Consider the following 23,111-nt stretch of genomic DNA (forward strand, 5'->3'; position numbering starts at 1 on the left):
AAAGCTACCTGGGGACCTGGTACAATAATTTTTAGTGTAGCAGAGGACTTAAGACAACAAAAGGTTACATAAACAGTGTTTCCCGACATTTTTTGTTTCTCCATAGATGATGTTTAACTGGATGTTGAAAACAAACACGGAAGGGCAGCACTTTGCTACTTCAAACTATTAAAGTGAAAAAATAAACAACTGATTTAAGAAAAGTGTAATTAAAACCATCTTTTTAATATAGGAATACAACTTAATGTTCTGAATGTAATAATAAGGAAAAATATTAAATACATTGTATAATGAGAATATTTACAATCACACCTTATAAATGTTTCATCCCTAATAATGATATTGCAAACAATGATTTTTAACTTTGAAACAAATTGTAATGTAAAAAAAGAAATTAGTTCATTTATTTGTTTCCGAGTTATGTGTGATGTCCAATTTTGCTGAACCACAGAGCTGCCATTTAAATCTCACGCATTTGCTCCATGAAAAGTTGGCAAAACTGGAACAAGTATATCTATTGTAACGTTTATGGGTCATCGTAAATTCACCTTTTTCTATTTTTATGTACTATATATATCATAGTTGTCTGGTCACTTTTTCGAGGGGGATCGTTTTTCTCGTGCTTAAGACTCAAGGTCCAGACTTGGATATTTAAACCTGGTCAGGGCAGTATTTCTTTAGATTTGGCAAAACTTTCGTACTGGTAAGTTGTACTTTAAATTTCATTTTATTTTGTATTTCGATGTTAAAATTTCTTGAATATTTCTTTCTTTACATTTGATATATTTCTTTTTGGTCTAGTAGTCAAACAGTTCTAAAATATTAATTTACGTTTCTGTTCCAGAATAAATAGAGGGAATTGTACACTAGCTTGATATTTTATGATTTCGGCTTTATAAGGAGATTGGGTTCATTTTGATAGTGATATTTAGACAGATGGTTAATCCGAGGGGTATTTTGGAGCAACGGTCATCAATCTATGGAATTGTTCGTGCCTTACTCTGAAATAAAATTTTGTATTATCTCATGTTTTAGTTTTGGGTCTTGAACTGGTCAATGATTTTGAAAAACGTTTTCAGACAATTGCTCTGGTTGGACTGAAGATTAAACGGGTATAGATAAATGCAATGTTTTTTTTACTGAATCGATTTTTGTTCCCTAGTCATAGAATAATGAGGTTCATGATCTAGTCTAACAAAGTCGGTGGGAACCAGTGGGTATATTTATTTTGTCTCGGAAGGTTGACGTCACAACTTGATTGATTGAATAATATTTTAGTTAAAGACAACTAGTGTACAGCTCTCAATATTTTAAGTAAACGGACACCTCAAAATTCTAGTATCTTATATATATATATACTAACAATGACCACTGTCCTTTTCTCGATCTTGATATCTATATCACTAATGGAAAGCTGAATACTAAAATTTATGATAAAAGGGATGATTTTTCATTTCCTATCGTTAATTATCCGTTTTTAGATGGTGACGTTCCCTTGTCACCATCTTACGGTGTTTATATATCTCAACTTGTACGATTCGCTCGTGTATGTAACAATGTTTTAGATTTTAACGAGAGAAATTTATGTATTACTGAAAAATTATTACACCAGGGTTTTCGATATCACAAACTAGTCAAAACATTTACTAAATTTTATCATCGGTATAAAGACATCATTCGTAAATATAGCTCAACATGCAGACTTCTAATACGTTCAGGTATTTCACATCCAATTTTTTATGGTAATATTCTTTATAAAGCACAAAGGTGTCAGTATTCACCTCAGAAACTTACAAAACCTTTGAATAGACTTATTAAGAAGGGATATAATTACGATACTGTTGTCAAGTCATTAAAGATTGCATATTTTGGCGTTAATATTGAGTCACTGATAAGGTCTTTGCATCGGAACTAAACACATTTATTCTAAAAACAGTTGTTGGCATGACACGGGTTATGTTCTTCTCATATATGTTATGATGGTATGATAATAAACCCCTAACGGGAAGGATTGTGCCTGATGTTCATATGATGAAATCATAATCTTTCAGTCAGTTTAGTTGAAGTCTGGAGCTGGCATGTCAGTTAACTGCTAGTAGTCTGTTGTTATTTATGTATTATTGTCATTTTGTTTATTTTCTTTGGTTACATCTTCTGACATCAGACTCGGATTTCTCTTGAACTGAATTTTAATGTGCGTATTGTTATGCGTTTACTTTACTACATTGGTTAGAGGTATAGGGGAGGGTTGAGATCTCACAAACATGTTTAACCCCGCCGCATTATTGCGCCTGTCCCAAGTCAGGAGCCTCTGGCCTTTGTTAGTCTTGTATTATTTTAATTTTAGTTTCTTGTGTACAATTTGGAAATTAGTATGGCGTTCATTATCACTGGACTAGTATATATTTGTTTAGGGGCCAGCTGAAGGACGCCTCCGGGTGCGGGAATTTCTCGCTACATTGAAGACCTGTTGGTGATCCTCTGCTGTTGTTTTTTATTTGGGCGGGTTGTTGTCTCTTTGACACATTCCCCATTTCCATTCTCAATTTTATTTGTCTATTATATGAAACTGTTTTATGAATTTTGATCATTTTTTATATGAGCAAATATATTGCTTGGCAAATCGTCATCACTGGTCATATTTAGGTTTCTTATACCTGTCATTAATTGAAATTACTGTTTCGTTGTATTGTCAGTATGCTGTCAAAAGTCCTGGAGCGAAAGCACAGGCCGAACCCTCTCTACCAGTAACGTAAACGGCTGAGCTAGCTGGGTATAACGTCATGAGACAAATTATGAAAGAAAAATACACACGAAAAACCCATTTACGTTGCACTATTATAATCACAATTTTTAAGTTAAAGAAAATGGTTTTCACAAATAGCAATATTATACCTGTAAGATACCTGTAAGATCGTTGTGGGGCTCATATGGAAGGATCCTATCCTTTTAAGCCCATCATATTTTGGTACACTTTCAAAACTGATACAATCATCAATCCTGTATGATTTGGTGCAATATTCCACACAATTAAAAAGCTATATAGAAAACTATTTGTGTTCTCATCAATTACTTAACTGATACATGACTGACTCCCAATGACGGTCTATACTAATTTTAAATGTTTCCACAGTTTTTGATGAAATAACTTCAACTGGTTAAATAATTGAGAAATGCAATCTATATCAATATTTGTTTTCAGCAAAACTTCTGTTATAAAAATAAAATCTGGTTTCACGACCTGTATTTGTGCTTCAAGTTTATCAATTTTATTATATTGATCACCATTGGTGTACATACCAGGAGCGTATTTAGGGGGGGGCCAAGGGAGCCGGGCCCCCCTTTTTCAGAAAAATTTTGGTTGGTTATATAGGGAATCACTGAAGCGTGACAGAATAGGCCCCCCCCCCTAGGCAGTCAGTGGGTCCCCTCTTATGAAAATTTCTAGATCCGCCACTGAATACACTTAACTTTGTTTACAATTAAGGATTATGTACCCTACTAGCTGTTGATTCAATGCTAAACATATGAAAATTTTATAGAAAATCCCCAGCCTTTATCATTGTACTATCATATTTGGCAATTTGATGACTGATAGATATAGGATTATAGCATGCATGGGCTGTACTAGCATTGATTTCCTTATAACAAGTTTATTAATGTAGTTATTGGTTCAAACAAATAAAAATATGGACCAAATCAAGTACACCTATTAGGGTGTGCTCGACTTTAGTGTCTCAGCCCCAGGTAGTCCAAATAATTATGATGTCTTGAAAGGCTTTTATATTTTTTTTCTTTGACGCCTTACTTAGACTTCAAAGAAAAAAATTATAATAGCCTTTCAAGATGTCATAACTATTTGGACTAAGCCCCAGGTATTTTGGAATTGACAGGTTGCTTAGAACGTTTTGTAACAAATAAACACTAGTAAATCATAGAAAAGCAAGTGAGTAATCTATATTTCAAATTTTATAACAAAAATCTTTGTATTAAAGGCTGTGGATTTTCTATAAAAATCTTGGTTTGTTTGCCACAAAGACAAAGTACTCTTTTTCTTTTAAATGTAATAAAACAGTAAATAATAATGCTTTGCATCAAGTTTTCCCCTATGTATATGTACAAAATGGCCTGTCTCTATTATTCATTATATCTGTAGTTTTGATACACTTAATGCTTGAAAAATTCGTACAAAAATGGCTACAGAAGGGGTCAAATTAGTTTTATTACATTTTAAAAAGGGTTAATATTTCGATCTTAATCATCAATATTATTACTATGGCAGATTCAAATTCACCCAGCAAACAACCCAAATTGGAGAATAGCAGTGTCAACTTAATTCTATCAATTTCTTTTAGACTTACAAATTTAAAGCTGCAAGGATTTTTTTTAAATGAAATTCAGGAAAATATTTTGGCAGCAGACAGCTTTCTGATCTATTTTTCTGAAAACTTTTGACCTCTGTTCTGAAGAGTTCGAAATATGGTAAAGGGAGATAACTCATTTAGGAAAAAAAAGTGTATACTTTTTATAAATTAATTTCACACATTTTTAGGTAGAAAACCAATAACTTTTATTGATCATTAGTAAAAAAAAAAAGAGACTAAAATTAATAGTTTTAGTGGTTTTTTTTAATAGATGTAGCCACAGGTATTTGGGGCATGGACCCCCCTTTTTTGGACCTCACTAAAAAAAATATTGTTTAGTGTTTTTTTTTATTTATTTACAATATTCTACAATGTATAAACATATATCAAGTCTCAACAATCCATTGCTAGTCGATTACAATAACTTTTTTTACTATCCATACGAGCCCAAGTGAAAAAAGAAGCTTCTTTTTTCACTTGGGCTCGTATGGATAGTAAAAAAAGTTATTGTAATCGACTAGCAATGGATTGTTGAGACTTGATATATGTTTATACATTGTAGAATATTGTAAATAAATAAAAAAAAACACTAAACAATATTTTTTTTAGTGAGGTCCAAAAAAGGGGGGTCCATGCCCCAAATACCTGTGGATGTAGCTGCATAAATTCAAAATACAACATCAAATATTGTATTTTTTTCAAAAATAATAACTTTCTCCCGGGCCTGTTTCATGGTAACCAACCCATATATTTATCGGTTGGTATCATTTTTCTGACTAGGCTATTAGGGTCTACATCTCAGCCAATTTCCAGGAAGATCGGTGACTATGCGTGCCAAAAAAGTGTAAGTGGTTACAGAGAATGATTTTGTCAAGAGTTACAGTCTTTTCATTTCGAAAATTCACTCAAATAATCAGTTTTCCGTACTTTTTTTCGTCATGCTTTAATATATTGATTTGATAATTGGTTTGTAGTTTTGTCATGAAAAGTTGCAGATCAAGTTCAAATTTTTTTCTGATCTAATGATTTTGTGCAGATTTATGGACCCTGGATGAAAAAAAAACCGTTTACACATTTTTCGTCATGCTTGAAGATATTAACTTGATATTTGCAATATTTGTCTGCACCATTTCAATGAATTTGTAATCCGCAGAGGACTATATGTATTGCCATGCATTATACTCTCAGAATGCTTGTTTTTCTCAATTGTTATTACCATCGATCTATATTACAAGATCTGCCTTCCGATTGAAAACATATTGCTCGGAAACGAAATGTCTTCCAGAAATCATTCATGGGGATGTCATCAACCCTCGATTTCAGTCATACATAGGCGCAGAACTGCATAAACTTTCCAGTTCGAGCTTCTGACTCGGAAACCAATGGGGTTAGTTTAAACATATTTATTTATAGTGGATTGGGAAACAAGTTTTGCAACTTATATTAATCCCTTTCCACTTTGCGGGTGCGAGTACTGCCTTGTAGCGGCATTAGCCTGCTATTTTTCGAAATCTATACAAGGGTGTCTTTAACGTGCAAGATATATGGCTCTCTCTTAACACGGGTCAGTCATTTATCGTCCCCTTCCGACGGACTATCATCGTTTCCTCGAGACCATACTTGCAAATGGTGTCAAGGGAGAGCCGAAATTAAGTTCCTGAAAATTTTCATCCCAGACGGGAATCGAACCAGGAACCTTTGTGTTAGTAGTCCGATGGACTAACCACTACACTGGGGTTCTCGTTCATTCTTACGGACACTATCAGGCTTTGTGTTGTCAAAGTTGAATACCTGTGTATGTACTAGTATCCCAAAATATATGGATACAAAACTCTATAACACATTTATGTCTCATTTTGCTGCCTTGACCTTTATTATAATGACATCATAATTAATTGATATACGTCTTCTTCGTGTCACTAAGCAAGTTTGATTCTAGTAGATAATCTGGATGGCTCATAATATTTTATCCGTAAAACATCAATATGGGTCTTTTTCATTCGGAATATGATTTTATATTCTGTGGAAGTTCAGCATGTGGTCAAAAAGATATACGGATAAACATAACTGTGTCCTAATTTCAGTCTCGACTGCTGCTTTGACATTTTGTCTTCGAACCTTTCTCCCTCCATTGATAATCATTAAATAAGTATGGTCAAGATATTGTTCATGGCTCGTGAAATTTTGTCCGGAAACTGGATTGATCACTGGCATCACTGCTGGATGATTTAAAAGACATCCGGGGACCAAACGAATTGATGCCATTAATACTGTGAAATCAATCTTTGACCTAAATCAATATCAAAGTAGGTCAACCTTTTTAACCAAAATACGAAAACTATAAAGACTGTTCACAGTCCGGTTTCCACTATTTCAGTCAGGGAGAAGACAACTTGAACTTGACCTTGACCTTTGGCATACTTCTACAAATGGGTCGGTTTTTTTCAAACTAAGCTAGTTTGTTGGAGTTAGGACAGATGGTTAAAATATCTCAGGAACGATCAAACAGCGAAATTCTTAACCTATATAATTATGCTAGTCAGTGTGTAGTGTGTGTTCTGATATTTTTAACTGTAAAATCAATCAAACTAAACATTTAGGCAACAACCATTTTCTTATCTGGGGGGAGGGGGGGGGGGGGGGGACCTGGGATTTTTTTGAAAAGATATTTTGATGGCCTAGCTGACCGAAAAAAAAATTATATTTTGCACTGAACTGAAAAAAAATTTATGCTGTCACCTGCCTGAAATTTTTTTTTTTGCACTGCTGAATTTAAGAATAGTGAAACTAACAACAGACGAGACAGTGAAACAGCAGATTATAAACATCTGTCCAGTATACAGATTAAGCTAAGATTTCTATTTATAGATCTTTATACCTTATCACTTTTTGTATGTTCCTATAAAAGTGTTTGATCCAGAAATATTTAAAAGACTTGTATACTGGTAGCATTTTCCGTTTGTATCATTCTTTGTACCACTTTTTTCAATGGAATGTCAATTATCATAGTTGGAAACAGTGGATGTTTATAAGTGGGAGCTACTCACTCTTTGCCATTACATATGGCAATGGTGGCCACTTCAATTGCAGTATTAAAATTTAAGGACTGTAGTCTACGTGATACCTGTATGACGGACTCCAAGAATATCATAATGTAGGAAGTGGGCAAAAAAACTTAACTGAGACAACAGCCAATGCCAGGATATAGACAGAGCCATGCACTTTACATTTTACATCAATTAAAAAATTAAAATGAATTTTATGTTAATTTTATGGTTTTGTGAAAAAAACATGAAAAAATTGTATTTCCGTTCCACATTTATATAGGAAAATTTTTTTTGCTTTCCTTCTCATCAGAAAAAAAAAATTTTGTCGGAGGAAGGTTCTGAAAAAAATTATGAACACAATAAAAATCCCAGTTTCTGTGACTGTATATTACATTAATTTGTAGGATCCTTTACTATAGATGATTTAGCTGATCTGTAGCAATAACATCTTCATGCCTTATATATCATGTACTGTAGTACGCCGCTAGATTAAAACTGACGAGGAAAGGTAACACACGGCCAGCGAAAGCTCTTTTTTTTTTGAGAGCCCAGGTGGTCGTGTGACTAGCGGGACGGCTGCAGTGCAGGCGATTCGGTGTCACGATATCACAGTAGCATGGGTTCGAATCCCGACGAGGGAAGAACCAAAAATTTGCGAAAGCAAATTTACAGATCTAACATTGTTGGGTTGATGTTTAGAAGAGTTGTGTATATATATATATGTTTGTAATATGAAATATAAATTTAAATGTTGCTGTTCGATCGCTGCTATGAAAGATGCACTACCAAATATTGAAAATAAACATAACATTATGGTTAATACTAAATTAAATAAAGAGTTTTGGTGTACTGTTATGTATACCACTGTCCCATGTTTAACCCCGCCACGTTGTGTATGTATGTGTCGCCTGTCCCATGTAAGGAGCCTGTAATTCAGTGGTCGTCGTTTGTTGTACATGTGTTACATATTTGTTTTTCGTTCATTTTTTATATATATAAGGCCGTTAGTTTTCTCGATTGAATTGTTTTACATTGCCATTTCGGGGTCTTTTATAGCTGACTACTCAGTATGGGCTTTGTTCATTGTTGAAGGCCGTACGGTTACCTACTATTGTTAATTGCCGAGTTATTTTGGTCTCTTGTGGAGAGTTGTGTCATTGGAAATCATACCACATCTTCTTTTTTTTTATAGTTGATAATACTGTCCTTCAACTCCTTGCTACACGGTTGTTGTAAGGTTTTATTGATAAGATAACACATGAAATAAGTTCATTCGAAAAATATTAATTAAACAATTTTGACACTAAAAGAACAAGAAAAAAGGAGAATTCATGTCCAAACAGCATTGTGCACTCAAAAAAGATATGTCTTTTTATAATCATACATGTTTCTAATCATTCGTTCGGAAATGCAGATCATGTGCAGGAGGTTCTTATGTTTGTTTGCCCTTTTATGGCATATAAGCGAAATGATTTTGCTCACTGTTGGAGATGGTACGGTCTTGTTTTGCTTACTATACTAGTACACGGTATGCGTTTTCTAATTGTTGAAAGCGTTCAATGATCTGTTGTTGTTTACATCATTGTTCTTTGGTCTTTGGTTGATTCTTTGGTTCAACTGCTGTCTCACTGACAATCGTATCACATCTCTAAGATTCCATAAACAGTAACACAATCGTACTTTTTTCAAAATTTTATTAGATTAATTAAAATTAAAAAGGTTTATGTACAATTCAAACATTCGTTTGGCTAATAATTTTTTTTTTTTCAAATTCAAACTACCAATATTTTTTCTTCAAGTTTAATCTCGTGAATGCATTCATCAATAATTTTCTGGATCATAGGCACTACAACTGCATCTTCTTGTTCTTTCTTTTCTGTGTATTCGTGCTTGTCGTTTTCCAGTGTTACAACACATGGATTATCTCCCTGTCCTCTATAATCGTCCGAACAATCGGTTACTTCAGTTGGAAAAGCTTTGAGTACTGATGTCACACCTTTTGTTGATGTTGCTTCATCTTCTGATGTCAGGAAATAAAACCCCCATGTCTTTCTTCTAAAGAAAGCATTTTGTCTGACCCACCCAAAACCAACATTACCTTCCATCAAAGACAACTTTAATTTGACTTGGTAACCTGTTGTAATAAAATAAAACACAAGATACATACTACAAACTAAAATATATTCATTTATTGACTAATTAAAGTAATTAGAGTTGTTTAATTGGCAATCATGCGACATCTCCTTATTTATATACCACATCTCCTTCAAAATATATATAACACATCTTCTTATTTGTTTACCAAATCTTCTTAATCTTACATGATTTATAATTTGGCAATTTATCTAAAAGAAGGAAAACCTACGTTTCCAAACTCTTGGTTCTGCATTTTGACTAAAAAAAGATTTTGGTTTTTAATCGCGTATTCTTCTGTATGAAGAGTCAAGATACTAGTATAATAAGGAATTTGTGTGATCAGAACAATTCATTCTCAGTTTTAAAAAATTGTTTATTTTGAAAATTGATTTAACAAGTTGTTTTTGTTCGTGATATAATTCAAAATCGGTCGGTTAGAGCATTCCAACCTGATAGTAAATACTCAGTTACAAACCTGTTTTGATGTTTATAATTCCTCTGCTTTTTTGATCACGTGTAACAGGATTTGTTCGAATTCCGCCATTTATGGGGAAGAAACAGCCTTCTAAAATAATTATTAAAATGAAATATTAAATAAATGAATCTAAATTGTAGTAAAAATGTTTACTCTCTTTGAACAGCTTAAATATCAATCTAGCTGTGGAAAACAACAAACATATACATCTCCGGGTGCGAGAATTTCTCGTTGCATTGAAGACCTGTTGGTGACCTTCTGCTGTTGTCTGCTCTATTGTCGGGTTGTTGTCTCTTTGGCACATTCCCCATTTCCATTCTCAATTTTACTTCTATGTAAATGTTCATATGCAGTTATTCAGAAACGACAGTTCGAAAGAGTTACTTACAATTTGACATATAAATAAAATATGAATAAAAGCAAAACCATAAATATTGTAAATATACAAGAAAGAAGATTCACCTTTACGACTCTCCGTTTTTCCAAGCAAAGATTTTTTCTCCGTCTTTAAGTTTCTAAAATAGTTTCCATTTTTCATTCCTAGTACTTCAAAATCACACTCCTTGTAATATATCTCGGCCAACTTTTCGTTGGATCCAGTGGCTTGGATAAAATCCTACAAAGCAAATCTTGCATATTATCTTTCAGTAAAATCTGAAAACTGCATGATGATATTTTTTTTTGAGAAAATTACATAAGTTTAGAAGTTATTTTACAGTTAAAGTTTTGTAAGAATTTGATGTGTTTCTGTACAACACGTTATCTAAATAGTCATTGTTAACAATTACCAAAAAAATCTTAAATTTAAACACTGTGCTTCATGTAAGAAATTTCATTTGAATTCTCATACACCTAATCTCCGATAAATGTCATAACAGTGGCGAATCCAGAAGTTTATGCTAAAAGGGCGTGGGAAGGGGTCCATTCATGCTTCAGTGATTCCCTATATAATCAACCATTTTATCCCACAAAAGAGAAGGTCGGACCTCCGGCCCCCTGGATCCGCTTAAAAAAAATACGGACGTAATTGAATTTACTTTGTATCTGTGTGAATGATAATGTTTAAGTAAAGATATAAGTAATTCGGGGTGGTACTTGAAGTATACAAACCTCAGGTAATGGTGTGTTGTAGGTGGCTGATGTTATCTCATAGATCTTCTCAATGATGCCATCTATGTTAACTGCTGTTAGTTGTTGATCAACCAAGTTAAATCTGAAAATAAATCATCGCATAAGATTTCCACGCATGAAACTGGAGGTCTTACTGATTCTATTGAATTCTTTAAATTCATGGCAATCAACATTGTATCTAGTGACCTTATATTTTTAACGGTTCATCGAAATCATCGAGTTGAGACATTTGTCCATTGGGCAATACATTCAAAAACTATTAAACAACATAAATTTAGCATATTTATTATAGATCAATATAAGATGTGTTCTACCACTGTCACATATTATTCTAGAGGAAATTCAGTATTACAAAAACAATGAAAGTTCATACCCGTCTTGTTCCTTTGCCATGTATACAGCCTGTATCATGTCACTGTAGGTATGGATTAAGCCTTCTTTCATGACAGATGTCAACTTTTCTCGGATGGCAGCCACTTTCTATAAGAAAATAATAAGTTTGAAAATATGTGTTTTTGCAAACAAAAAATTGATAAATATAACCTGATAGTAGCTATAACGAACTCAAAAGGGATTACAACAAACAGTTGGTTAGGCTCCTTCCTCTGGCCAAAAATATGTATTGTCTGCTACAGCTCCATTCATTATTGACATTTGTATTCAATTGCTTTTATCCCCCCCCCCCCGGGACCCCTCTTCGATAATACTGGTATCGACATTGGGATAACAATGACGAATTTAGTCAAAACGAGTCAATGTTTACAAAAGGTTTACTAACGATTTTGCTTTCGTATTTGAAGTTGGATTAGTTGATAATGACTATAAAATTTTGTTTTCTCATCTTTTACAAGTAGTTGGTAAACATTTCTACAAATGCAGGACCAACAAATTTCAAATGGGAATACCAAATTCGTTGTCTTGTGTTCATTTTGACAACCTGACTTAATTAACAGGATTTCCATCAACGTTATTAAAAATAGAGAAGATATAATAATCTGTGAACAGAAAATTGATGGACATAGTTTACAGAAAATAAAACACATTTTACCTGCAAAATAACTGTCCTGAGTTTCTTCTCCTCCTCAATTTTTTCTTGGAAGCAAACCAGTATAGCCCTGTAACGTTTTGCTGTTTCACTCTGCTTTAATACTAGACTATCATATTTGGTTTTAAGGTTACTGGAAACAGCTTGTCCTTCATCTATTTTTTTCTTTAAGAAAGTGTCGATTCTATTGTTCCTGTGTTTAAGGCGTTTTTCCCAGGACCAACAATCCTTGAAAGAATCAAAATTAAACACTGTACATAAGTTTAAGAAATAAAGGGTTTTAACCAAATATTAACTATATGCATATTTAAGATCATTGAAATCCCAAATTAATTCCAAGCTCGTTTTGATGACGTCATCATGAGGACTTTTTTTCCACAATATTTCTCTTAATGATATATTTAAAAATTTCCGATGAAGATTCCTCAACACTGTGTTTAAGTCCAATTTTTAAAGGGGAGTAAGTTAAATGATGGCAACTTAATTAAACACTATAAATGTAATTCATTTAATGTTTTATATAAACGAACGAATGTATAATTATTATTATCGTACTACGTGCAGTCTTGTGTTTTCCTTTTGTTTATTTTATTAACATGTAAAAATAGTATAACTTACTTTCTGTAAATCCCTGAGTCCCTCCAGACATATGATATGACTCCTTATTTTACGACTCACTTCTTTCTCCATTTTTATAATATCTTGACAAATACTAGAATCAAATCTGAAAGAAGAATGCAATGCGGGTTAAAATAGCTTAGTGATTTCAATGATATTTTGCGATCTGTATCTAAAGACTTTGTATTTCTCTTGAATGTGTTGTTAAAACAAAGCTCTTACAACATTTAAGCTAGCTTATATTTTACATTTAATAATATACAATCACATACGTTAACGATATACCATTTGTGATTGTATATTCATCTTATACATGTACTCACGTCACGTCAAAGTTGGGAATCTTTTCGTTCGTGACAGCAATTTCTGGTGCCTGACAGTGTAGAAGAAAGGCGGTGTTACAAAGTGGCACCAACAAGTCCTTCATTTCAACCATACCTGTCAAATTATAATATAAAATATACATAAACAAGCTATCAATAATCCAGACTCCATACAAAAGATATGAAATAATTTTATATAGACTACATATTCAATTATAGCAATGTTCTGTTTCTTTTTCTTAAAGACTTTATCTTTATTTTTATACAATAAACTGAACAAGTGTGGACACATATCAGTGTGGATAGTATGTTTATACAATCAAAGATTAGAAATCATCTCCAAATCAAATATGAGCATACAAATCAATATATAATTCAAGAGATTCCAAACATAAGACGGACCATTTCTTTAGTAATACAAACGGTTTTTAGCCATAAAGGCTCATAAAGGTTAAAGGGTGCGGGAATTACTCGCTGTATTGAAGACCTATTGGCGACCTTCTGCTGTTGTCTGTTCTATGGTCGGGTTGTTGTCTCTTTGACACATTTCCCATTTTTATTCTCAATTTTATCACCACTTATACTTTTTTAGGGGTCATATTTCGAATTCATTATGTTTGAATAATTTCAAAGATATATGCTTAAAGGTAAAAAAAAAACTTATTAGATTCAAAACAATATATTTGTAACATTACAATGATAAACAAGAATACCGAAATTGTCATTTTCCTGGGAATATGCCATTCTCTTCGCTACATATATTGGTGCTGGCATTCCATTTACTGTAAATTCTTCCGTTGCATATTCTTTCAAAAGCCTAGAGTACCATTTATACTGGTCAATTCTAAACGAAAACAATTATTATAATCAATAATTGGAAATAAATAAAATAAAGTTATATGGTAGACTAATCGGTTTTTTTTATCATAAGCTGTATAACTATTAATGATATATTTTTTTTAATTTTCGAGTGAAACATTATTATCTTGTCTGAAGCCTCTGATACATTTTACTTCGAAAATCATGCCAAACTACGTTAATTTTTATCGCCTTTACTCTTTGAAGAATAGTTAATTAAAATACAAACTTATAAAGTAAATATCCACAAATTAATGGTAACTAAATACATACCTAATAAACTGCTTCAAGATTAAGTCAAGTCTTGAAATTGAAATACTCTCCATCTTTAAGAATAGTTGATTTTTTTTAAAAAAATTTGAAGTTCCACTATAAGCGTTCTCTTTACTACTATACAGCGACAACTCTACTGAACGTCGCCAAGGTATCTGCTGGACAACGTCACAATGTTGCGACCGCGACATTCGGATGTTGTTCGTCGTCTCTTGGACTTTTCTGATTTCTTCCATTAACTTTTCCCACTGCATATGCTCTGAGTAAATGGTCCATGCATGAGCACGAGTTTTCTCTGTACATTTTAATCCCGTGAAGCGAATATGTAATTATATCTGACACATATGGATGAATGATGAGCAAATTTTAACTATTTTTGCAAATTGTGTTTATTTCCAAAAGACTGTTTTTGTCGTTGGACTGCTGTCCCATAAAAGACCACATCTGATTCTCCATCTATTCCACATTTAATTTTCTGTGTACACTGCTGTCTGAAAATTTTATATAAAGTTGCTCGTACTTATTAGACTTGTTGTTATGACACAGGTCTGTCTTTTGTTGAAGACACACCGTCTCCCTCAAGTTATCTTCCTTTTATTTTTTTGTAGTTGGGCTGTTGTCTCATTGACGTATAAATACCTCACATGCATCTCTGTTTATCCATCACTTAATTTTCCTTGTGCACAATATGGATGATTATATATACATGTATATATATTGTGACATAGATAACCGTACAACCTTCAACAACGAGAAAAAAACCCATACCGTATAGACGGCAATCAGAGGCACTAACATGAAAAATATGAAACCTTTCAAAAAAGAAAACTTTTTTATTCATATTTCAACACCCCTTAAATTTTTAGCCGTTTATTCTCTTTTCTTTATTTATTAGTCGCATTTATTCTTCGAGTCTTTTATCAACTATTCTATTTTCTGTACACCTAATCAAGACCTCCATAATTTTGTGCAATGCAGTGCAATTATTAAAAAACATACCTTGTCATACGGCCAAAGAATTTTATGAAACATTGGCGGTAGTTTTTTTCATATTCATTTGATGTATATAATAATAATTAAATGTAGTATGATTGATTGCTAATTGGACAACTCTCGAATAGAAACCAAATGAAATGAATTAAACAAAACACCATGCAACTGCTATTTTTAAACAGCAACAAGAGGAACTACCTTTATCGATCGGTTAACTGAGCCAAACGCGAAGAATTAATAAGAATGGTAATACCGTCAAGGATTTTAATGAAAATTAATATTGGCGCTATTTTTTTTCCATGATTACGACATATCACTAAAAATAAGAACATGTGGTATGATTGCCAATGAGACAACTCTCCACCAGAAACCAAATAACATAAAAGTTACCAAACTGTAATAATTTGTCGTTGATATTTGTTGTTTGTTTTTATTTGATGTGTGTTTTGGCTATCTGGTAGGTTTTGGAAAAGAAAATACTAGAGTTTGAATCACTCGGAACCAATAAAAAAACACATCCCTATGTTTGTGAAGCTGTGTCCAAGCTTTAGTTAATACTGCTTTGGTTGTATTTCCTATTTCCTACAACCATATATTATAACAATATGTTTAAAGTACTTCAAATTATATCAATACGATCTTTCAAATTTACAAAATTCTATAGTAGGAAATATAACATTTTATTTTGCATTCTGACCAACTATAAGTGTAGCATTCAGTTCCTCAATATACGTATACGCTGATTACCACAATATCCTTTTGCTGGTGTGGGACGTCCGATCGGATGTAAATTTCTTCTGAGATAACCTTAAATGATTTTTGTCACGTGAAGGAAATCCGCAGTAATTTGATTTTTAAGTGCACCGTCCGATTGAACGATTTTATAAGTTACTTGACTTTATAAGTATAAAGTCATTACTCTTAGTTATAGTGAATGATTATGATGAGGAGGACGAAAATGTATCCCGTTATACTGATATTTACTTTCTTTGCCATGTACCAACCAACTACTGGAAGCATTTGCTGTTTACCTCGCCAGTGGCATGCGTATCAATTGGTGTCGATGGAATCTACTGACAAGGTAAGCAACTATATTTTGTATATATAATATTAAAAAGAAGATGTGGTATGATTGCCAATGAGACAGCTCTCCACAAGAGACCAAAATGACACAGAAATTATCAATTATAGGTAACCGTGCGGCCTTCAACAATGAGCAAAGCCCATACCGCATAGTCAGCTATAAAAGGCCCGATAAGACAAAGTAAAACAATTCAAAAGAGAAAACTTACGGCCTTATTTATATAAATAAAAATAACGAAAAACAAATATGTAACATATAAACAAACGACAACCATTGAATTACAGGCTCCTGACTTGGGACAGGCACATACATACATAATGTGGCGGGGTTAAACATGTTAGCGGGATCCCAACCCTCCCCTAACCTGGGACAGTGGTATAACAGTACAACTTAAGATCGAACTTTTTTTTTTGAATCAATATGGTTCATGAATTGCCAATGGGATTATTGGCATCTCTCAGGTATTATTAAACATTAAACGATCTGTTATAAGATGTCGTAATTTTAAAAGGGTTATATTTCTTTTTCATCCCTAGGTATATGTAGATGTTTTGTTCGATGCAAATCTGAAGAAAATTGCATCGACTATAAAAATGTCAAGAAAAGGAAAGAAAAGTCAAGAGTTTTCACTGCAAGATTACGCCAATGTAAGTAATGTATACATATGATTTTAAATGAATAGTCAAATCAAAATTTGCAATAAGACTTGAGGAGGCACTCCATTTTATGAACATTCCGTTCGTCTTAATAAAGTCAGTGATTTTTTTTTAAATCAAGATGAGGTAATCTAGTCCTAGTATGGCCAGAATACTTTTTGTATTTTTACATTTATTACTTTAAACTATAAGTACCCTTAAATGCGTTCCAATTCTTTACTACATGTATTTTAAAACACCAGTAACGAATTTACGACAAAACGTAACCAGTTTTAGAACCATCATAGTAAAAAAACTTCCTGCCGATATATTTGATACATTCTAATGACGTTATTTGTTTTGTAGTATTCTTTTATTTGTCTTTATGAATATTTCTTTTATACTGTTTAGTCTTTTTTTTTGTGATCTCCATTTGACGTGGCTTTGTACTTATACATTTCGTTATTGTGTTAATGTTCTATGGTAAAAAAAAATGTATTCTGGACTTTCTTTTTGCTAATGTGCTTTGTCTATATGCCTTTTTGTGTTTCTTTGATACATAAGACGTGGCTCTGTACTTATACATCCCGTCATTATGTTAGTGTGCTAATATATTTTTTTTTGTTCTTGACTTTGCTAATGTTCTTTGTTTATAAGCCTTTTCGTGCTTCTTTGTTACATATCTGTTTGTTTTCATTGTGATTGAGATTATAACACAATGTTGACTGCTGTACCCCTATTGTTGACATTTTTTTTCTTATTGTGTGACTGTCTGTTTGTTTTGTTCACATAACGTTGTCAATATAATTGATTTCAGTTATGCGACTCTCATACAAGTGAGAGGTTTAGCTAGGTATAAAACCAGATTTAATCTACCATCTTGTACATAATAAAATGCCTGTAACAAGTCAGACATATGACAGTTACTATCCATTCATTTGTTTATGAGCTTTTGATGTTGCCAGTTGTTTAGGGACTTTCTTAAATTTCCACGTAGTTGTATTTTTGTGATTTTACTTTTTTCAGTCTTTTTTTATACTTCTGCACGAGCTGAGAGACGATTGTCTCGTGGACAATTATTGGTTTCATACAAGCAAAATCATATCTGATATTCTTCCTCTGTCATAATAACCTTCCATCTTTACCGAACTGAACAAAGAAATAACACGACGGTTGCCGTATACGGTGCAGGAAATGCTTACCCTTCCGGAGCACCTGATTTCACTCCCGGTTTTTAGTGGAGTTCGTGTTGTTTCTTATTTATTATTTATAACTGTTGATGTAAATGTCCTTTGGTTTTTTAGTCTTTGTTTACTCCTTGGTTTTGATTGTTATTGTCTTGTACTTGTTAAGTGTTTTTGTCGACCTGCTGGAACCAATGAAAACGTACAGTGCAAGATCGCTTTATATAGATGACCGAATCATCATTCAAATAAGCGGCAGTTTAATCTGTGTAACTATATAAAGGAAGTAAAGCTATCAAATTATTTTTTTTTAAATGCCGATTCCATATAAGTAGAAGAAGTATTTTTCTTAGTGAAACTGAAGCAGACGATATCCGGATGAAGATATGTTGTACATATATGTATATCTGTTGTCCTTTTTAACGATATCTTTCAGACAAAAATTCATCGATTTTTATTTATATCTTTTTATTGTAGAGTGTTGAGTACTCTGTTGCCAACAATGTTTGTGAGAAAATACCAATTACAACAGGTTTCCCTTGGTGTGTACCAGGCAAGTAACCATAAAACCGGAAGTAGCTAGTTCAAACAAGAAATTAAATTATTCGTCTTTTGCCCTAAAATTCTTTTCAAGTATATACAGCATGTTTAATAGTGCTTCCGTTTCTTTGTATATTGATAATAGAATTATAATTATAGACATACAAGGACATACAAAAATGACTGAACCTCTAAATTAATAGGCAGGTCGGTTTAATTCACTACAAAAAAAAAAATGTTTTTGTGTAAACCCAGTCATTTTTTTGTAGATTCTGCTATAGTATTGTTTCAATCTTTTGTCGGGACGGGAGCCAACAAAATTGCAACAACAACATACGAAATTTCAAATTCTATGGAACTTGGAGATGGTGTATTGACTGTGACTGACGGGGAATGTATTCCAATCAACTTCAAACTTGCTGCTATCAACAATGGAGGTAATGTATGCTTAGTCCACTTGTATTTTTGTCCATCTGATGAGTTAAGCCTTTTTCAACTGATTTTTATAGTTCGTTCTTATGTTGTACTGTTATACCACTGTCCCAGGTTAGGGGAGGGTTGGGATCCCGCTAACATATTTAACCCCGCCACATCATTTATGTATGTGACTGTCCCAAGTCAGGAGCCTGTAATTCAGTGGTTGTCGTTTGTTTATGTGTTACATATTTGTTTTTCGTTCAGTTTTTTTTACATAAATATGGCCCTTAGTTTTCTCGTTTGAATTGTTTTACATGATCTTATCGGGGCCTTTTATAGCTGACTATGCGGTATGGGCTTTGCTCATTGTAGAAGGCCGTACGGTGACCTATAGTTGTTAATGTCTGTGTCATTTTGGTCTTTTGTGGATAGTTGTCTCATTGGCAATCATACCACATCTTCTTTTTTACATTAGATCTACTGTTCCATCACATATATTACTTCAAGAACCACAACCAAAAGAAAATGTGTAAATCAATCCACGGAAAGGGATGTAAAAACTTAAAAAATTGAACTGGCTTTCTGTAATGACAGTAATGTTTTCTAGCCTTACAATGAATAATAAATTAAAAATGTCGAAACATTACCAACATATATCCAAGAGATATTTTCATTTTATTGTTTTAACATTATTTTCTTTGATGGGTGACTCTCCTGTGGGGTTCACATCAAATATTCATTTTTTTTTTAATAATTATTAGGATGGCAACCGTTGGTCTAATATTACTAATATGAATATAAAATACAATGAAGCATATGAGTTGTCTTTCTTCAGACAAAAAACTTCCGTTTTTTTTTTTTATTAAAAATGAATTTGACTCATCTTTAGCGACATGAACGAATATTACATTCTATGGTGACTACCCTTATAATCAGTAAGTATTTTCAACATAACAGATATCCAACTATTGTGTAGTCAACTGGTTTCATTTACTTTGTGCTAATCAGAAATTTAACTTCGGATTTTGGGAGTTCATGATTGCCATTTCGTACTAAATTCTCTTTTCATTTTTATTTTTATTTTAATTGTCCAACATAAAGGTCTATTCGTAACAATGACGTAATATGGGAACTTAAAAATAATAAGGCTCGATAAATTATGTCATGATGTCAGAATTGTTAGTTGTCTAAAGTCGAACAGGATGTTAAAACCTCAAAAACGGTCATTGCGGTTGTAGCCATAATCGCGTCATCGTTTTGTTAAGCAGTATAAGAACAAGTATTTATTGGTTTGCAAAAGAAAAAATGCGTAAGAGTTGTGTTAATATATATCAATCGAAGAATGTTAGCCTATTTAGATACGAATCAAGAGTTTCAGTATAGTACAAAGCGGAGTTTGTAGTTTCTTTCTAAATAAACATCTTCTTGTCCTGGATATATATATAGTTGACATTGAATATTAGTATACCATTCTCATATTTAGACAGTATACGTATAGTGTCTTGAAATATGAAATTTATTTGTATAAGGCTTAGAAACGGGGGAAATGCGAGGTATACGTATAGCTTTATCTGTATAGTAAAATAGCTGATTGCAGTATAAATAACTATTTTACTTTTGTATATATAGTTGCATTTAATATAATCGGACTTTCAATAATCAAAGATTTATATTATTTCATCAAGCATCTACCGATGTTTATGGGTTCGAAGAGGGAATTCCAGACGCCACAATCTTTGATACGCCAGCTACCTGCCAGTAAAATATTGTAAGTAAAACAAGTGTGGACACAGATGAGTGTGGATAGTATGTTTGGATGTTTGACAGTGTCTTGTGACAAAAGGAGTTCTATGTTTTTCCTATATGGTGTTATTAACTGTGTTGCACGATGACAACCAATCTGAGCATTAATTAGGAGTGTTATTTATTAAAACAAAATTATGTTCAAGGCATGTAGGAGACAGTAATTATTATGATATAATATGTTCTACATCTTTGATTTTGGATACATTTTGTAGCTAGGAGAGCAACACATAATAGCTAGGTTCTTTTTTTACGTGTTTTTTTCAAAATGGGACATGATATTAAGTAAAAATACAAATATAATTTCTGTGCGGACTATACGTGCATGTCTCGTCTTTTTAATTTGAAAACGTGAAACAGACGTGTGTCCTCTATAAAAATAATAACCTTCAACTTATTTAATTATGATTTCAATAATTATTCTAGAACAGTAACCAATAATACAAGACGTTGAAGTTAATTATGCACTAATATTAAATGAAAAAAAATATACTTACTAATGTGTTGGAACATATAATTTATTTTGTGAAGTTTTTTAAAATAGCAAAATATTACTAAATGTGTCGTTGGAGTTGAATACCCACATATGTTGGTTTACATTTGTGCCATATTAAAATTAAAACTGTTATTATTTTCTGTTATTTCTCAACATTTAATCCGTATTAAACATCTGTTTCCTTTAAGATAAACCACAAATCATATTTGAACTACTGTTTTCCTTCTGGGAAGGAAACAAAAGTCTGCAATCAGAAAACGTTTTTCTTAACCATATATTTAATGTTCATTTATATCCTTATTTCACTTGAAAAAGCATGCTTAACTCTTTTTTATCAATATGAGTCAAGTACTTCTTTCTTATTTTCAGATCGATCAGTACAAGAACACACAAGGAAACGGAACCAAGCTATCAGCAACTAACAGGAAATTTAACTGAAATGAGGAAAACACTTTATTAAAACTCATCAATAAAATTATATACATCCTTTAAGAATTTTACTGAATTACTACAGGTCATTCTGAAAAAAAAGAAAAGACATAAAAGCCGAAAAGGCGAAGATACATTTCATAGAGATGCAATTTTTAAATAATGATTGTGTCCGCTCCATGGGGTCAATGACATTGCTGGTGGACCCCCCCCCCCCCCCCCCCCCCCCTTCTGGTGTTTCACGCAATTTTGTGTTGACGTGAATTATCATTGATATGGTCATATCTATAAATTAACTATCTCCCGCATTCTTGTACACGAACATAAAAATAAGATGTGGTATGATTGCACATGCCATTGAAATAACTCCCCTCCAGAAACCAAATGACGTAAACGGTTAACATCTATACATAACACAGTACGAGTAAAACATCCATACTGCATAGCTAGAAAACTAACGGCTGGATTTTTTTGATTTTTTTCAATACATATCTAACATTTGTTTTAATTCTAAAATCTTAAATAAATCTTTCAAATTTGTATGGCTCTTGACACAAGATTATGTATGTCTTATGGGAAAAAATAGCCTGACTGTAATATTGGCGAGTGCTTTTCATCAACTCGTTTATGTTCTATTCTTTTTACTTTATATTAAAAATATTTGGCATCTGGCAAGCACGTGCATTCTTCTGCCTTGAAATATTTTTACTTTATTTAAAATTAGAAACTAATATCCTCTGAATATAGAACATAAAAGGATCAGATAAAATCGATCATGAACGCATGTGATGCATTGATTCATTTCGTATTTCTAAGTTTAATGATTGTGATGCAGGGATATTAACAGTTATGCCGTCTTGCCTTCAACATAAAAATAAAGGGTTCATAATTGTCAATCAGACTACTATCCATCAGAAACCAGGTGAAGTAGATTGTAAGCAAATGTAGGTCACTGAACGGTCTTCAACAATAAGCAAAACTCATACCGTATACTGTAAATTAAGAAATTATTGTGATGCTTTTATTACTGCAAAAAATCCGACAGGATTATAACCCCAATAACTTGAACTCGCATTTTAATAATTGTATATGAATGTTTATCTCAAAATCGCAAAAGTTAAAATCGCATAAGTTAAAATCGCATTTTAGTCTAAAAATAAATAAATCGCAAAATGAATGCACCCAATAATTGTTGAATTTACAGTAATAAAAGTTAAACTCACGACATGCCACAATTTAGAAAATAAAACCAACGACCTA

The 23,111-nt window shown here is 32.6% G+C and overlaps 2 protein-coding genes and 1 pseudogene across 2 annotated transcripts; 1 reads left to right on the plus strand and 2 right to left on the minus strand.

Annotated features, from left to right (window-relative positions):
- LOC139521413 (uncharacterized) overlaps positions 1-3,747 on the minus strand; it is an 18,437-nt pseudogene extending 14,690 nt beyond the window's left edge.
- Positions 638-21,917, plus strand: LOC139519816 (ependymin-related protein 1-like). Its single transcript, XM_071312092.1, has 7 exons — positions 638-703; positions 16,189-16,344; positions 16,884-16,994; positions 18,644-18,719; positions 18,976-19,143; positions 20,809-20,891; positions 21,792-21,917. The coding sequence occupies exons 2-6, from the start codon at positions 16,198-16,200 to the stop codon at positions 20,883-20,885; spliced, it is 579 nt and encodes a 192-aa protein (XP_071168193.1). The 5' UTR covers positions 638-703; positions 16,189-16,197; the 3' UTR covers positions 20,886-20,891; positions 21,792-21,917.
- LOC139519814 (uncharacterized) lies at positions 9,089-14,645 on the minus strand. Its single transcript, XM_071312090.1, has 10 exons — positions 14,271-14,645; positions 13,853-13,983; positions 13,140-13,254; positions 12,817-12,922; positions 12,202-12,426; positions 11,527-11,633; positions 11,133-11,235; positions 10,485-10,638; positions 10,023-10,112; positions 9,089-9,545 (listed from the first exon to the last, which is right to left on the minus strand). Exons 1-10 carry the CDS (start codon positions 14,522-14,524, stop codon positions 9,184-9,186), a joined length of 1,647 nt encoding a protein of 548 aa, XP_071168191.1. The 5' UTR covers positions 14,525-14,645; the 3' UTR covers positions 9,089-9,183.
- Positions 21,918-23,111: the final 1,194 nt, after the last annotated feature.

This window comes from Mytilus edulis, chromosome 4 (assembly GCF_963676685.1).
Source record: "Mytilus edulis chromosome 4, xbMytEdul2.2, whole genome shotgun sequence".
Classification (NCBI taxonomy): Eukaryota; Metazoa; Mollusca; class Bivalvia; order Mytilida; family Mytilidae; genus Mytilus; species Mytilus edulis.

Bases quoted from the DNA above. Each gene is read 5' to 3' on its own strand.
- LOC139519814 (XM_071312090.1), bottom strand. From the start codon at position 14,524: ATGCAGTGGGAAAAGTTAATGGAAGAAATCAGAAAAGTCCAAGAGACG. The intron at 12,427-12,816 runs GTAAGTTATACT...GATTCTTTCAAG, and splicing joins GACTCAGGGATTTACAGAAA to GATTGTTGGTCCTGGGAAAA. The intron at 10,113-10,484 runs GTGAATCTTCTT...TAATTATTTTAG, and splicing joins AAAAACGGAGAGTCGTAAAG to AAGGCTGTTTCTTCCCCATA.
- LOC139519816 (XM_071312092.1), top strand. From the start codon at position 16,198: ATGATTATGATGAGGAGGACGAAAATGTATCCCGTTATACTGATATTT. The intron at 16,345-16,883 runs GTAAGCAACTAT...TTTCATCCCTAG, and splicing joins CGATGGAATCTACTGACAAG to GTATATGTAGATGTTTTGTT. The intron at 18,720-18,975 runs GCAAGTAACCAT...ATTTTTTTGTAG, and splicing joins TTTCCCTTGGTGTGTACCAG to ATTCTGCTATAGTATTGTTT.